A 17,346-nucleotide genomic window follows, 5' to 3' on the forward strand; every position below is an offset into this window, starting at 1 on the left:
AATGCAGTTCTGCATCAGATCATTAGAAAAATAAAAAGGCGATCCCATGCTGGAGTCTGTGACACCGCAGTGACTGATGCAGTAAATCTACTGACTCCTTGTGCATTGTAGATGGCCGCCTCCAGAATTCAAACAGTTTTTAACAACCATGAAGTCTCTGTGTGTAAAAACAGGAAGGTACAGCACTGACAGTGATTATAGAATGTCATTTTAATGAATTATCACCTTATTGTCAGGTTAACAGGCTGTAGGAACAGCAAACAGATTTAATTAGTTTAAATCTTAAATGTTCAGGATAAATTAACACTTAATAAATAAACATCTAGACACATCTAATACTTTCATGTAGGTAGTGTCACGGATGTCGGAAGGGCATGCCGTGGAATGACAAGGTGAGCAGTAGAGACCCTATGGGTAGCGGTAAAAGGGGCAACACAAGGGTTAGCCCAGGCTCAGGGGTCAGACGATATCAGAATAGAAACCTGTGCCCTCAGGTCATGGACAGGAGTGACCTGGTGCTAGGCGGGTCTCAGGACATCCGTACCCTCACTGCTGAGTGAGGAGCAGAGCAGAAGCAGGAAGTAAATAGGCTACACAACAAGACCCACCAGAAAGACATGAATAATCACTTGGAACTAGGAACAGGACAGAAGTAGAGCGCCCTCTAGGAGTACAGGGCGTGACAAGGGCGGCTTCTGATGCCCAAAAAAGAGCTGCACAGCACTGGGGGGAGGAAAAACCTCATTTAACTGGCTGTGGGAGGGAGAGGAAAATAATTTCAGGAAATTTCAGTAAATCCTGATTTTCAGGAAATCAGGAAATCATTTCAATTTTTCTCTCTCTCACACCTGAAGAAGTCTCCACAGCCAAAATCTTGTGTTTCTTTTCTTTTTAGCATGGATTAAACATTTAACACTTGTCATGAATTCATGAATACAAATTAGGTGAGCATTACAGAGCAGAGTAAATATTAAGCCTTGAGTGATGATAATAAGCTCCTCGTGCAGGTTGTGTTCAGTGTCCCAGGTGTGTTATATCCTGGGTGTGTGTTATACCTCAGCTGTGTTGCAGGTGAGCTCCGGTGTTCTTGTTTAATACTCACTGGCTATGTGGAGCTGAGATCCCCAGTCTGGCTCAGGAAGAGCACTTCTCACCAGGCAGGAGAAGATGTTGGACTCCTGTTTGACTGGGATGTAGCTGCTGACACTGAGGAACTGATCTCCTCCAGGGGAGTGGAGAGACACTGAGGGCTGCGAGCCCAGGGCTGTGGATTCGACACAACACGAGACGTTTCACAGCTGATGAAAGTACACTGGAGTAAATGCAGTTGTATTCATGCTTTGCTTATAGACATTATTAGAAAATTTAGATATAAATTATAGACATGTTTAGGATCAAGAGTTTAAAGTTGTTTCTTAGTCAGGATTTAAACTCCCAAATGTAGTTTCACCATTCAGAATACAGCTGATTTACCGACAAATGAACTGAAGAGTTGAAATATCAGTGTTGTCTGTGTGTAGGAGAGGGGGATCAGTGTCACAGTGACACAAGACTGGAGCAAGACTTGATTTTCTGAGTGATGTGTACTCTCAGTGTAGTGTTCTGTACAGTTGGTAGTTTAGATGTGTGTTTTGTTGCAAAGCACTATGCAGTGTACTGGATTGTGATATGCAATGTTGTGCTGTTTTGAGTTGTGATTTTTATGCACGGGTGACCGGTAGCTCAGTTGTCCCGGGACACAGTAACATTCTCACACACAATTGCATTCAAATTGTCGGTACAGCCCTCCAATCCTCCAACCAGCCCACTCAATCATCCAGTTGATCTCATCTATTTAACACTGTCTGCGCTACTCGATTGCTGCTCTGATATTCTGTGCTTTTTTCAGGAAGTGCTTCACCCTTCCTCTGCTCTGAAAAACACCTGAAGTCCTGTGAACCTGAAATATTCCGAAACCTGAGATGTGGAACCTGGAACCTGAAACCCGATCTGAGTCCTGAGAACCGACACCTGACACCTGACACCTGAAACATGACATCTAAAATCTGAGACCTGAGTCCTGTTACCTGGGAGCCAAGACCTGAAATATGAAATGTAAAAAATCTGTAACTTGAGACCCGAGATCTGAGACATGGAACCTGATCTTTCTGAACTCTTGTTGCATTCAAGCCCTGATCTTCCCACAGCCGCCTGCTTTCAGTATCTCTAATCCTTTCCTCAGTCTGCCAGATCCCAGTCTCATCCCTGTTCCTGTCCGGCTGTCTCTGGTGAGTCTCCAGCTCCTTCTCTGCCAGCTGCTGAGGATCCCCGAGTCCCTGCACTTGGGTCCCTGTCAGTCCGCATCACCAAGCCGCGCTGAAACAGTGTTGAGTTGTAATGCACTTCGTGGTGTTGAGTTGGTGTTGCTGTATGACACTGAGTTGAGTTCTACTGTGATGTGTAGTGTTGTGTGTTGTGTGTTGTGTAGTGCCGTGCTCAGCTGTGTTGTGTTGATGATGAGACACAGAAGTGATGTGAAATTTTGCTGCTCCTGTGGGATCTGACAGGAGCTGAGACACGGGGGGTCAATTACAACAGACTGGAAGCAGTAACTAACTGGAGTTCAGCCCCAGTTTAACATGCAGCTCCTACAAACTACAGCTCCTCCTTCAGACCAACTGACTGCTGAAATTAGACTGTAGCTCCATACTAAACCTGTTCTTAATCACAATGGACCAAAAGTAACAGCTGCTGCCCTCTAGAGGTCACTGAAGTGGGGGACTAATTTAAATACCTCTTCACATGCTTTAAGCAAAGTGGTTAGTAGTGTACTGAACAGAACACTGGATCACATTAGAACATTCCCAAATATACAGCAGTGGAAATAATACTGTCACTATGGAATGGATTTATGCATCCCTCTCTTGGAAAATTATTGAAATATTTAACTAAAATTGGTTTTCAGTCAAACCACATTTATTCATAATGCAGTTTATTAGTACATGCATTTATCAATAAGTGTCATTTCTTAGTAATGAACTTTAATGCATATATTTACTTGTAGCTGTATGTGGAGCCTTTAGAAAGAAATAAACAATAGTAAATATGAAATAGTAAATTATCAGATATATGGGGGAGTGAAGAGAACTGAAATACATATTTAGATGGGGTGTAAATTTTAAATATGTTCTCTCACATCTTACATGTGTTCTGAGAAAATGAATAGGTTATTGTATTTTATTGTATTTGTATAATTATATGACTCTATACTTGTAGTTATCATGGGAAAACAGGGATAATCAAGAATTGGCAGTACAGATAATACTGTTATATAAAGTTATTTTGGCAAATTTAGGGGTATGTAAAAGAAAAAAACCTCTTATTGGCATCTTTTTAAAAGTGATCATTTATGACAGTTCTTTGGCTGTGATCCAGTAATAATTCTGGTGAAACAGCTGGAAAGTGTTGGAGACGAACAGGAGGCTCATCCAGTCGAGAGCCAGGCTGTGTTGGACTACACACTGCCCAGTGACAGTGTGACTCTTACTGGACTGGTACACAGACCCAACAACAGTGTGACTCTCACTGGACTGGTACACAGACCCAACAACAGTGTGACTCTCACTGGACTGGTACACAGACCCAGCGACGGTGTGACTCTCACTGGACTGGTACACAGACCCAGCGACTGTGTGACTCTTACTGGACTGGTACACAGAACCAGCGACGGTGTGACTCTCACTGGACTGGTACACACTCCCCAGTGACAGTGTGACTCTCACTGGACTGGTACACAGACCCAGCGACGGTGTGACTCTCACTGGACTGGTACACAGACCCAGCGACAGTGTGACGCTCACTGGACTGGTACACAGACCCAGCGACGGTGTGACTCTCACTGGACTGGTACACAGACCCAGCGACGGTGTGACTCTCACTGGACTGGTACACAGACCCAGCAACAGTGTGACTCTTACTGGACTGGTACACATGCCCCAGTGACAGTGTGACTCTTACTGGACTGGTACACACTCCCCAGTGACAGTGTGACTCTCACTGGACTGGTACACAGACCCAGTGACGGTGTGACTCTACCTGGACTGGTACACAGACCCAGCGACTGTGTGACTCTCACTGGACTGGTACACAGACCCAGCGACAGTGTGACTCTTTCTGGACTGGTACACAGACCCAGCGACAGTGTGACTCTCACTGGACTGGTACACAGACCCAGCGACAGTGTGACTCTTACTGGACTGGTACACATGCCCCAGTGACAGTGTGACTCTTACTGGACTGGTACACAGACCCAACAACAGTGTGACTCTCACTGGACTGGTACACAGACCCAACAACAGTGTGACTCTCACTGGACTGGTACACAGACCCAGCGACGGTGTGACTCTCACTGGACTGGTACACAGACCCAGCGACTGTGTGACTCTTACTGGACTGGTACACAGAACCAGCGACGGTGTGACTCTCACTGGACTGGTACACACTCCCCAGTGACAGTGTGACTCTCACTGGACTGGTACACAGACCCAGCGACGGTGTGACTCTCACTGGACTGGTACACAGACCCAGCGACGGTGTGACGCTCACTGGACTGGTACACAGACCCAGCGACGGTGTGACTCTCACTGGACTGGTACACAGACCCAGCGACGGTGTGACTCTCACTGGACTGGTACACAGACCCAGCAACAGTGTGACTCTTACTGGACTGGTACACATGCCCCAGTGACAGTGTGACTCTTACTGGACTGGTACACACTCCCCAGTGACAGTGTGACTCTCACTGGACTGGTACACAGACCCAGTGACGGTGTGACTCTACCTGGACTGGTACACAGACCCAGCGACTGTGTGACTCTCACTGGACTGGTACACAGACCCAGCGACAGTGTGACTCTTCCTGGACTGGTACACAGACCCAGCGACAGTGTGACTCTCACTGGACTGGTACACAGACCCAGCGACAGTGTGACTCTTACTGGACTGGTACACATGCCCCAGTGACAGTGTGACTCTTACTGGACTGGTACACACTCCCCAGTGACAGTGTGACTCTCACTGGACTGGTACACAGACCCAGCGACAGTGTGACTCTTCCTGGACTGGTACACAGACCCAGCGACGGTGTGACTCTCACTGGACTGGTACACACTCCCCAGTGACAGTGTGACTCTCACTGGACTGGTACACAGACCCAGTGACAGTGTGACTCTCACTTGACTGGTACACACTCCCCAGTGACAGTGTGACTCTCACTGGACTGGTACACAGACCCAGCGACAGTGTGACTCTTCCTGGACTGGTACACAGACCCAGCGACAGTGTGACTCTCACTGGACTGGAACACAGACCCAGCGACAGTGTGACTCTCACTGGACTGGTACACAGACCCAGCGACGGTGCGACTCTCACTGGACTGGTACACACTCCCCAGTGACAGTGTGACTCTCACTGGACTGGTACACAGACCCAGCGACAGTGTGACTCTCACTGGACTGGTACACAGACCCAGCAACAGTGTGACTCTTACTGGACTGGTACACATGCCCCAGTGACAGTGTGACTCTTACTGGACTGGTACACACTCCCCAGTGACAGTGTGACTCTCACTGGACTGGTACACAGACCCAGCGACAGTGTGACTCTTCCTGGACTGGTACACAGACCCAGCGACAGTGTGACTCTCACTGGACTGGTACACAGACCCAGCGACGGTGCGACTCTCACTGGACTGGTACACAGACCCAGCAACGGTGTGACTCTCACTGGACTGGTACACACGCCCCAGTGACGGTGTGACTCTTACTGGACTGGTACACAGACCCAGTGACAGTGTGACTCTCACTGGACTGGTACACACTCCCCAGTGACAGTGTGACTCTTACTGGACTGGTACACAGACCCAGTGACGGTGTGACTCTACCTGGACTGGTACACAGACCCAGCGACGGTGTGACTCTACCTGGACTGGTACACAGACCCAGCGACTGTGTGACTCTCACTGGACTGGTACACACGCCCCAGTGACAGTGTGACTCTCACTGGACTGGTACACACTCCCCAGTGACAGTGTGACTCTTACTGGACTGGTACACAGACCCAGCGACGGTCTGACTCTCACTGGACTGGTACATAGACCCAGCGACGGTGTGACTCTCACTGGACTGGTACACAGACCCAGCGACTGTGTGACTCTCACTGGACTGGTACACAGACCCAGCGACGGTGTGACTCTCACTGGACTGGTACACAGACCCAGCAGCGGTGTGACTCTCACTGGACTGGTACACACGCCCCAGTGACGGTGTGACTCTTACTGGACTGGTACACAGACCCAGTGACAGTGTGACTCTCACTGGACTGGTACACACTCCCCAGTGACAGTGTGACTCTTACTGGACTGGTACACAGACCCAGTGACGGTGTGACTCTACCTGGACTGGTACACAGACCCAGCGATGGTGTGACTCTACCTGGACTGGTACACAGACCCAGCGACTGTGTGACTCTCACTGGACTGGTACACACGCCCCAGTGACAGTGTGACTCTCACTGGACTGGTACACACTCCCCAGTGACAGTGTGACTCTTACTGGACTGGTACACAGACCCAGCGACGGTCTGACTCTCACTGGACTGGTACATAGACCCAGCGACGGTGTGACTCTCACTGGACTGGTACACAGACCCAGCGACGGTGTGACTCTCACTGGACTGGTACACAGACCCAGCAACAGTGTGACTCTTACTGGACTGGTACACATGCCCCAGTGACAGTGTGACTCTTACTGGACTGGTACACACTCCCCAGTGACAGTGTGACTCTCACTGGACTGGTACACAGACCCAGTGACGGTGTGACTCTACCTGGACTGGTACACAGACCCAGCGACTGTGTGACTCTCACTGGACTGGTACACAGACCCAGCGACGGTGTGACTCTCACTGGACTGGTACACAGACCCAGCGACGGTGTGACTCTCACTGGACTGGTACACAGACCCAGCAACAGTGTGACTCTTACTGGACTGGTACACATGCCCCAGTGACAGTGTGACTCTTACTGGACTGGTACACACTCCCCAGTGACAGTGTGACTCTCACTGGACTGGTACACAGACCCAGCGATAGTGTGACTCTTCCTGGACTGGTACACAGACCCAGCGACAGTGTGACTCTCACTGGACTGGTACACAGACCCAGCGACAGTGTGACTCTTACTGGACTGGTACACATGCCCCAGTGACAGTGTGACTCTTACTGGACTGGTACACACTCCCCAGTGACAGTGTGACTCTCACTGGACTGGTACACAGACCCAGCGACAGTGTGACTCTTCCTGGACTGGTACACAGACCCAGCGACGGTGTGACTCTCACTGGACTGGTACACACTCCCCAGTGACAGTGTGACTCTCACTGGACTGGTACACATGCCCCAGTGACAGTGTGACTCTTACTGGACTGGTACACACTCCCCAGTGACAGTGTGACTCTCACTGGACTGGTACACAGACCCAGCGACAGTGTGACTCTTCCTGGACTGGTACGCAGACCCAGCGACAGTGTGACTCTCACTGGACTGGTACACAGACCCAGCGACAGTGTGACTCTTACTGGACTGGTACACATGCCCCAGTGACAGTGTGACTCTTACTGGACTGGTACACACTCCCCAGTGACAGTGTGACTCTCACTGGACTGGTACACAGACCCAGCGACAGTGTGACTCTTCCTGGACTGGTACACAGACCCAGCGACGGTGTGACTCTCACTGGACTGGTACACACTCCCCAGTGACAGTGTGACTCTCACTGGACTGGTACACATGCCCCAGTGACAGTGTGACTCTTACTGGACTGGTACACACTCCCCAGTGACAGTGTGACTCTCACTGGACTGGTACACAGACCCAGTGACGGTGTGACTCTACCTGGACTGGTACACAGACCCAGCGACTGTGTGACTCTCACTGGACTGGTACACAGACCCAGCGACAGTGTGACTCTTCCTGGACTGGTACACAGACCCAGCGACAGTGTGACTCTCACTGGACTGGTACACAGACCCAGCGACAGTGTGACTCTTACTGGACTGGTACACATGCCCCAGTGACAGTGTGACTCTTACTGGACTGGTACACACTCCCCAGTGACAGTGTGACTCTCACTGGACTGGTACACAGACCCAGTGACGGTGTGACTCTACCTGGACTGGTACACAGACCCAGCGACTGTGTGACTCTCACTGGACTGGTACACAGACCCAGCGACAGTGTGACTCTTCCTGGACTGGTACACAGACCCAGCGACAGTGTGACTCTCACTGGACTGGTACACAGACCCAGCGACAGTGTGACTCTTACTGGACTGGTACACATGCCCCAGTGACAGTGTGACTCTTACTGGACTGGTACACACTCCCCAGTGACAGTGTGACTCTCACTGGACTGGTACACAGACCCAGCGACAGTGTGACTCTTCCTGGACTGGTACACAGACCCAGCGACGGTGTGACTCTCACTGGACTGGTACACACTCCCCAGTGACAGTGTGACTCTCACTGGACTGGTACACAGACCCAGTGACAGTGTGACTCTCACTTGACTGGTACACACTCCCCAGTGACAGTGTGACTCTCACTGGACTGGTACACAGACCCAGCGACAGTGTGACTCTTCCTGGACTGGTACACAGACCCAGCAACAGTGTGACTCTCACTGGACTGGTACACAGACCCAGCGACAGTGTGACTCTCACTGGACTGGTACACAGACCCAGCGACGGTGCGACTCTCACTGGACTGGTACACACTCCCCAGTGACAGTGTGACTCTCACTGGACTGGTACACAGACCCAGCGACAGTGTGACTCTCACTGGACTGGTACACAGACCCAGCAACAGTGTGACTCTTACTGGACTGGTACACATGCCCCAGTGACAGTGTGACTCTTACTGGACTGGTACACACTCCCCAGTGACAGTGTGACTCTCACTGGACTGGTACACAGACCCAGCGACAGTGTGACTCTTCCTGGACTGGTACACAGACCCAGCGACAGTGTGACTCTCACTGGACTGGTACACAGACCCAGCGACGGTGCGACTCTCACTGGACTGGTACACAGACCCAGCAACGGTGTGACTCTCACTGGACTGGTACACACGCCCCAGTGACGGTGTGACTCTTACTGGACTGGTACACAGACCCAGTGACAGTGTGACTCTCACTGGACTGGTACACACTCCCCAGTGACAGTGTGACTCTTACTGGACTGGTACACAGACCCAGTGACGGTGTGACTCTACCTGGACTGGTACACAGACCCAGCGACGGTGTGACTCTACCTGGACTGGTACACAGACCCAGCGACTGTGTGACTCTCACTGGACTGGTACACACGCCCCAGTGACAGTGTGACTCTCACTGGACTGGTACACACTCCCCAGTGACAGTGTGACTCTTACTGGACTGGTACACAGACCCAGCGACGGTGTGACTCTCACTGGACTGGTACACAGACCCAGCGACGGTGTGACTCTCACTGGACTGGTACACAGACCCAGCGACTGTGTGACTCTCACTGGACTGGTACACAGACCCAGCGACGGTGTGACTCTCACTGGACTGGTACACAGACCCAGCGACGGTGTGACTCTCACTGGACTGGTACACAGACCCAGCAACAGTGTGACTCTTACTGGACTGGTACACATGCCCCAGTGACAGTGTGACTCTTACTGGACTGGTACACACTCCCCAGTGACAGTGTGACTCTCACTGGACTGGTACACAGACCCAGTGACGGTGTGACTCTACCTGGACTGGTACACAGACCCAGCGACTGTGTGACTCTCACTGGACTGGTACACAGACCCAGCGACGGTGTGACTCTCACTGGACTGGTACACAGACCCAGCGACGGTGTGACTCTCACTGGACTGGTACACAGACCCAGCGACTGTGTGACTCTCACTGGACTGGTACACAGACCCAGCGACGGTGTGACTCTCACTGGACTGGTACACATGCCCCAGTGACAGTGTGACTCTTACTGGACTGGTACACACTCCCCAGTGACAGTGTGACTCTCACTGGACTGGTACACAGACCCAGCGACAGTGTGACTCTTCCTGGACTGGTACACAGACCCAGCGACGGTGTGACTCTCACTGGACTGGTACACACTCCCCAGTGACAGTGTGACTCTCACTGGACTGGTACACAGACCCAGTGACAGTGTGACTCTCACTTGACTGGTACACACTCCCCAGTGACAGTGTGACTCTCACTGGACTGGTACACAGACCCAGCGACAGTGTGACTCTTCCTGGACTGGTACACAGACCCAGCGACAGTGTGACTCTCACTGGACTGGTACACAGACCCAGCGACGGTGCGACTCTCACTGGACTGGTACACACTCCCCAGTGACAGTGTGACTCTCACTGGACTGGTACACAGACCCAGCGACAGTGTGACTCTCACTGGACTGGTACACAGACCCAGCAACAGTGTGACTCTTACTGGACTGGTACACATGCCCCAGTGACAGTGTGACTCTTACTGGACTGGTACACACTCCCCAGTGACAGTGTGACTCTCACTGGACTGGTACACAGACCCAGCGACAGTGTGACTCTTCCTGGACTGGTACACAGACCCAGCGACAGTGTGACTCTCACTGGACTGGCACACAGACCCAGCGACGGTGCGACTCTCACTGGACTGGTACACAGACCCAGCAACGGTGTGACTCTCACTGGACTGGTACACACGCCCCAGTGACGGTGTGACTCTTACTGGACTGGTACACAGACCCAGTGACAGTGTGACTCTCACTGGACTGGTACACACTCCCCAGTGACAGTGTGACTCTTACTGGACTGGTACACAGACCCAGTGACGGTGTGACTCTACCTGGACTGGTACACAGACCCAGCGACGGTGTGACTCTACCTGGACTGGTACACAGACCCAGCGACTGTGTGACTCTCACTGGACTGGTACACACGCCCCAGTGACAGTGTAACTCTCACTGGACTGGTACACACTCCCCAGTGGCAGTGTGACTCTTACTGGACTGGTACACAGACCCAGCGACGGTCTGACTCTCACTGGACTGGTACACAGACCCAGCGACTGTGTGACTCTCACTGGACTGGTACACAGACCCAGCGACGGTGTGACTCTCGCTGGACTGGTACACATGCCCCAGTGACAGTGTGACTCTTACTGGACTGGTACACACTCCCCAGTGACAGTGTGACTCTCACTGGACTGGTACACAGACCCAGCGACAGTGTGACTCTTCCTGGACTGGTACACAGACCCAGCGACGGTGTGACTCTCACTGGACTGGTACACACTCCCCAGTGACAGTGTGACTCTCACTGGACTGGTACACAGACCCAGTGACAGTGTGACTCTCACTTGACTGGTACACACTCCCCAGTGACAGTGTGACTCTCACTGGACTGGTACACAGACCCAGCGACAGTGTGACTCTTCCTGGACTGGTACACAGACCCAGCGACAGTGTGACTCTCACTGGACTGGTACACAGACCCAGCGACGGTGCGACTCTCACTGGACTGGTACACACTCCCCAGTGACAGTGTGACTCTCACTGGACTGGTACACAGACCCAGCGACAGTGTGACTCTCACTGGACTGGTACACAGACCCAGCAACAGTGTGACTCTTACTGGACTGGTACACATGCCCCAGTGACAGTGTGACTCTTACTGGACTGGTACACACTCCCCAGTGACAGTGTGACTCTCACTGGACTGGTACACAGACCCAGCGACAGTGTGACTCTTCCTGGACTGGTACACAGACCCAGCGACAGTGTGACTCTCACTGGACTGGCACACAGACCCAGCGACGGTGCGACTCTCACTGGACTGGTACACAGACCCAGCAACGGTGTGACTCTCACTGGACTGGTACACACGCCCCAGTGACGGTGTGACTCTTACTGGACTGGTACACAGACCCAGTGACAGTGTGACTCTCACTGGACTGGTACACACTCCCCAGTGACAGTGTGACTCTTACTGGACTGGTACACAGACCCAGTGACGGTGTGACTCTACCTGGACTGGTACACAGACCCAGCGACGGTGTGACTCTACCTGGACTGGTACACAGACCCAGCGACTGTGTGACTCTCACTGGACTGGTACACACGCCCCAGTGACAGTGTGACTCTCACTGGACTGGTACACACTCCCCAGTGGCAGTGTGACTCTTACTGGACTGGTACACAGACCCAGCGACGGTCTGACTCTCACTGGACTGGTACACAGACCCAGCGACGGTGTGACTCTCACTGGACTGGTACACAGACCCAGCGACTGTGTGACTCTCACTGGACTGGTACACAGACCCAGCGACGGTGTGACTCTCACTGGACTGGTACACAGACCCAGCGACGGTGTGACTCTTACTGGACTGGTTCACAGACCCAGCGACGGTGTGACTCTTACTGGACTGGTTCACAGACCCAGTGACGGTGTGACTCTCACTGGACTGTTACACAGACCCAGCGACGGTCTGACTCTCACTGGACTGGTACACAGACCCAGCGACAGTGTGACTCTCACTGGACTGGTACACAGACCCAGCGACGGTGTGACTCTCACTGGACTGGTACACACGCCCCAGTGACAGTGTGACTCTCACTGGACTGGTACAAAGACCCAGCGACAGTGTGACTCTCACTGGACTGGTACACAGACCCAGCGACAGTGTGACTCTCACTGGACTGGTACACAGACCCAGTGACGGTGTGACTCTACCTGGACTGGTACACAGACTCAGTGACAGTGTGACTCTTACTGGACTGGTACACACGCCCCAGTGACAGTGTGACTCTCACTGGACTGGTACACAGACCCAGCGGCAGTGTGACTCTTACTGGACTGGTACACAGACCCAGTGAGAGGCGAGCAAAACACTGGTTTACACAAGGACAGGTCAACAACGATAAACTGTAACGACCTGGAAAAGATCTCTTACAGAAGTCTCCTAAGTTTAAATTTTTTTTTACTTGTAGATTAAATCCACTACCACGTAGCAGCAGCTTATATTAATGCTAATTCTGTTTAAGAAATAAAATTACTGATACTATTGCGCATTAGATAGTGCTTTTGTAATGATATGCTATTCCGCTGTAAGAAATATGCAGTACATACCTTTGCCAGTCAGTGTTTGACACCCCTATAACTTATGCATCTAACTCACAAAAGATCCACAAACACAATTTAAAAACTCTTAGATGAAGAGCCACAGATGCAGCCCTGAAAATGTATAGTATTGCAGACACACATGTAGCCTATAAATATAACCAAAACAGTGAAGGAAAAGGGTTAAGCACTCCCAGAAGCTCTGAACAAACTGTCCGCTTTCACAAGAATTCTCCTTTAATGTAGAAATATGTCAATAGGGGAAAACGTATCGGGAATTACTTTCGTCTTTTGTGCTTACTCTTGCATATAAACCACAGTTCTTCGACTCATACCTTGGGATCGCACTGCTACTTTGTGAGCATGTCATTCCTGTATGCATACACAATAAACTCTCTGCGTTTCTCACAGCGAACCTTTTTCTCCAACAGTGATGTGTTTGCTTATTCGTCTGAAGGATCTCAGTACGAATCTGTATCATTTATCAACAGAAATGGAAGCAGTTATAATACGATTCATGGTCAGCCTCAAACCCGCAGCTGCTGTACTTGTTTCTGTTCTGTAACAAGTAAAGGTTTATTCCAGCTGAAAAGAGAAGAAACACAACGTTTCGGCTATGGAGTCTTCTTCGGGTGTCATGATGCATTGCATTACAAGTTACATACTTATTTTTTATTTTATTAGTTATGTATTTTAGCATGATGCAGGTCATAAAATAGTCGACAGGGACATGCAGTTATATATATATATAAACATGAGACAGACTAATTATTATTTATTCGTGTGGCCTACATATTAATTTACTGATCAGATTAATTGAAATGTTCTGATTTGGTGTCCCTGCATGTTAATTAGAAAAACAACAATGTTGAGTCCTCAGCACCGCACCAAGTACAAGCACAAGTTCAGCTGCTCTCCTTCTTTGTTTCACAGGCTTTTTCATTGCAATTGAGCTCAGAGCTGGAGATGATCTCCAGATAGTACTGTATTAACTAGCCTGCAACTTCATGCACAGCTAAATCCCAAAGTTCCCAAGTGTGCTAATGTGAGGACTGAACTGACATCACAACACAGGAACCTCAGTGCTCTCTAATGTCCCTGCCTGTGCAGACTGGGAAGTGTTGTACTGTTGTAGCGGCAATGCTTGTTAATAAGACAGAATTAAGCGTTGGTATGCTTTCCTAAAGGAGGCCCCATCTCACCCTTCATCTCTGTGGTGCAGCCACAGAGAAAGTATTCATGCAGGCTGATTTAAGATGTTTTCTTTTGATAAGAAGCAAGCTCCCAAACGGGGATGCACTTAGCTAAGCCTGGCTATCATGATCAATGGTCATCCACTGGCGCCTATCTGTCTAGGGAGTGCCAGATGGACATCTGGACTGCATTCCTAAGTGTCAGGAGTAAGTGACTTATATCTCACCTTGACCAACCAATCAGGGACTGGTAATACCACGTGGGTCTCCAATGCCCACCAAACTCTCAACCAATCAGCACACATCTGGGTCTTGATCAAAAAGGGAGCGCAAGCTCAGATCGGGGCTCTCCTTGGCCATTTTCGCGCATCCTCAGAGACAATCACGTGACAACTGCTGTTGTCTGCAAAAGGACTTGGACTTTGTTCTAAGCGCGAGGCCGAGGATCCCGTACGTACTCAGAATTCTACCAACGTGAATGCTCCGCTTGATCAACGGCAGCCTACAGTTGGACCCTCGTCGACAACCTGAATAGCTTATTCAGAAGCAGCGCTGGACCGGGAACGAACCAGCTTCTTCCCAGGCAAAAGAGTGACTTGTGAGGACTCGCGGTCACACTCTGTGCATAGAGACTTTCTACTAGCCAGCCGGACTGCTGGTAGATCCCCTCGGAGCAACGACTGCCCTGCGCGCCGCAGTCAGATTCCTCCGGCTGTCCTACTCCGAGCTGGGCCTCGACTGGTTGGCCGGTAGCCAGAGGACGCCGGGACAATGCCCATTGGACAACCGCTGGAATAGAGGCTGCAACAGAGCCTGTCAGCTGGTTTGGTGTTCGTGCCGGGAAATTCCAAATCCATACACAGTGGATAAGTAAACCCCATGTTCTACATTGCGTCTCGAGAATTCAATTGTACCTCAACACAAGTTGTTATCAATTTAATTCATGAGTAATGTATTTACTTCCGAGTTTAGAGTAACAGTGGGTAATAACACTGATTAGCGATTTGGTAACCAAACGATATATATTGACATGTATTCTCTGTTGTGTATCTCTTTGTGTTTGCATCTCTTCGAGATTATATACCTTGTATATTGATAACCCTCACAGTAAGGTCTGCCGCTCGTATCCAGGCAGACTAGTATATGTTTGGTGCACAATTTATATTAATAAATGTATCTCGTGTATTGAACCCGTGTGTGTGCGTTGTTAGTTGTTCTGACGATTGATTTTCTAAAAGCTACAACGAACGACCTCGTGATTACTGCTACAATTAATAATTGTCTCAGTAAACCCATCAAACCTCTACACTGTGTTGCGTAGTGTCGTGTTGTACTGTGTTGTGTAGTGCTGTTTTGACACTGACTGAAAGAAAATCCAACCGAAAGACACTCACCTCTCACACCCAGGTCAATAACAGTGTCATCCTCCATCTGTTCAGACACAACCATGCATGTGTACTGTCCATGGTCAGAGCGTCTCACATCTCTCAGTGTTAAAGACACATTGCCTCTGTGGAGCTCCTGCAGGAATAGACCAGCCCTGTCCCTGTAGGCGGAGTTCTGTCTCACAAGGTTATACTGGCCTGATTTATACAAACACACAAAGTCAAAGTTATCCTTTCTAAACCACCTGATCTCTAGGTCCTTAGCACTGATGTCTGGTGAGAGGTAACAGGGCAGAACAGCGTCTTCACCAGGGAAAACAATCACAGGAGCAGCTGGACCTCGAACCTCAAACCTCTCTGAAAGAGAAAGAGCACAGCTGACATGAGTCTTCAACCTCAACACAGACAAACACTCTGAGACAAACTGTAGACTCATCACTGGCAGAATAAAGCAGAGCAGCTCAGTGACACACAGTGTTTTCTACAAACAGCCCATCACTGATTCAGACCCACATGTGACTGAGGAGCACTGAAGATCAGTGAGTCTCATCTCACCATCTGCTCCTCTTCCCCACACCAGTGTTTCCCAAACTGGGGTCTGGATCTCTCGCCCAGGACACTCAGATCCTCACCTTCACTCACTGATAGAAGAGCTGTGACTGTGTTCACTGAGGGTCTGTTACTCTGCAGTGACAGTAGAGGGTTAAATCAGGCTCTTTATCTGTGTCTTTGACTCTGACCTCGGGTCCTTTATCTACTGAAACAATTCACATACAGAGCTCAGACTGCTGATTAAAACTTCCAACACAATCTGAACACATAAACACAGGAGGCACAGTGGGATGTAGCCATGGACCTGAATGATTCCAGGTTTTATTCAGCAGTTTTTACAATACAAAATAAGATATTCACCAACATCTAGACACACAACACAGAATGAAGATGAACTACAGGCAAGATCCAGTCAGGCTCCTTCAACAAGTGTCAGTTGTAACATCTCTCCATCTTCCACAAAGATGACTCAGTGACTCAGTGGAGGACATTGATCCCAGACTGACACTTTAAACTTTAAATTCCTTGGTGTCCATATCACCGAGGGCCTCACATGGTCTCTCAACAACACCTGTCTGATCAAGAAAGCGCAACAGCACCTGTACTTACTAAGATGGTTGAAGAAGTCTAAGATATGTCCCCAGATCCTCACTAACTTTTACAGATGCACTACAGAAAGCATACTGACAGGCTGCATCACAGTGTGGTATGGCAACTGCAGTATTGCTGACTGCAAAGCCCTACAGCGAGTGGTGAAAACTGCCCAGTCCATCACTGGGGTTGCCCTCCCATCTATCCAGGACATTTATGACAGACGGTGCTTGAGGAAAGCTCTGAGCATAATCAAAGACCCCACACACCCCAGCTACAGACTTCATGATCTGCTACCATCTGGAAAACGGTACCGGAGCATTCGGGCCCGGACTACCAGACTCAGAGACAGTTTTTACCCCAGCACTATCAAACTGTTAAATTCCCAGCCTCTCTCACTCTCACTCTCACCTCTCACCTATGATCTGAGCCTCA

At 50.2% G+C, this 17,346-nt stretch overlaps 2 protein-coding genes across 8 annotated transcripts in view; one reads left to right on the plus strand and one right to left on the minus strand.

Moving 5' to 3' along the window:
• Window positions 1-17,346, plus strand: part of LOC148834015 (butyrophilin subfamily 1 member A1-like) — a 318,969-nt gene that overhangs the window by 251,129 nt on the left and 50,494 nt on the right. The gene's annotated exons all lie outside the window — the stretch shown is intronic.
• The window catches only part of LOC148834022 (butyrophilin subfamily 1 member A1-like), a 46,790-nt gene that overhangs the window by 22,259 nt on the left and 7,185 nt on the right, over window positions 1-17,346 (minus strand). Inside the window, exon 4 of the mRNA XM_088916261.1 lies at window positions 15,778-16,125. Coding sequence (XP_088772387.1) covers window positions 15,778-16,125 — 348 coding nt within the window. The remainder of the gene's footprint in view (window positions 1-15,777; window positions 16,126-17,346) is intronic.

This window comes from Atractosteus spatula, chromosome 5 (assembly GCF_055471065.1).
Source record: "Atractosteus spatula isolate fAtrSpa1 chromosome 5, fAtrSpa1.hap1, whole genome shotgun sequence".
Classification (NCBI taxonomy): domain Eukaryota; kingdom Metazoa; phylum Chordata; class Actinopteri; order Semionotiformes; family Lepisosteidae; genus Atractosteus; species Atractosteus spatula.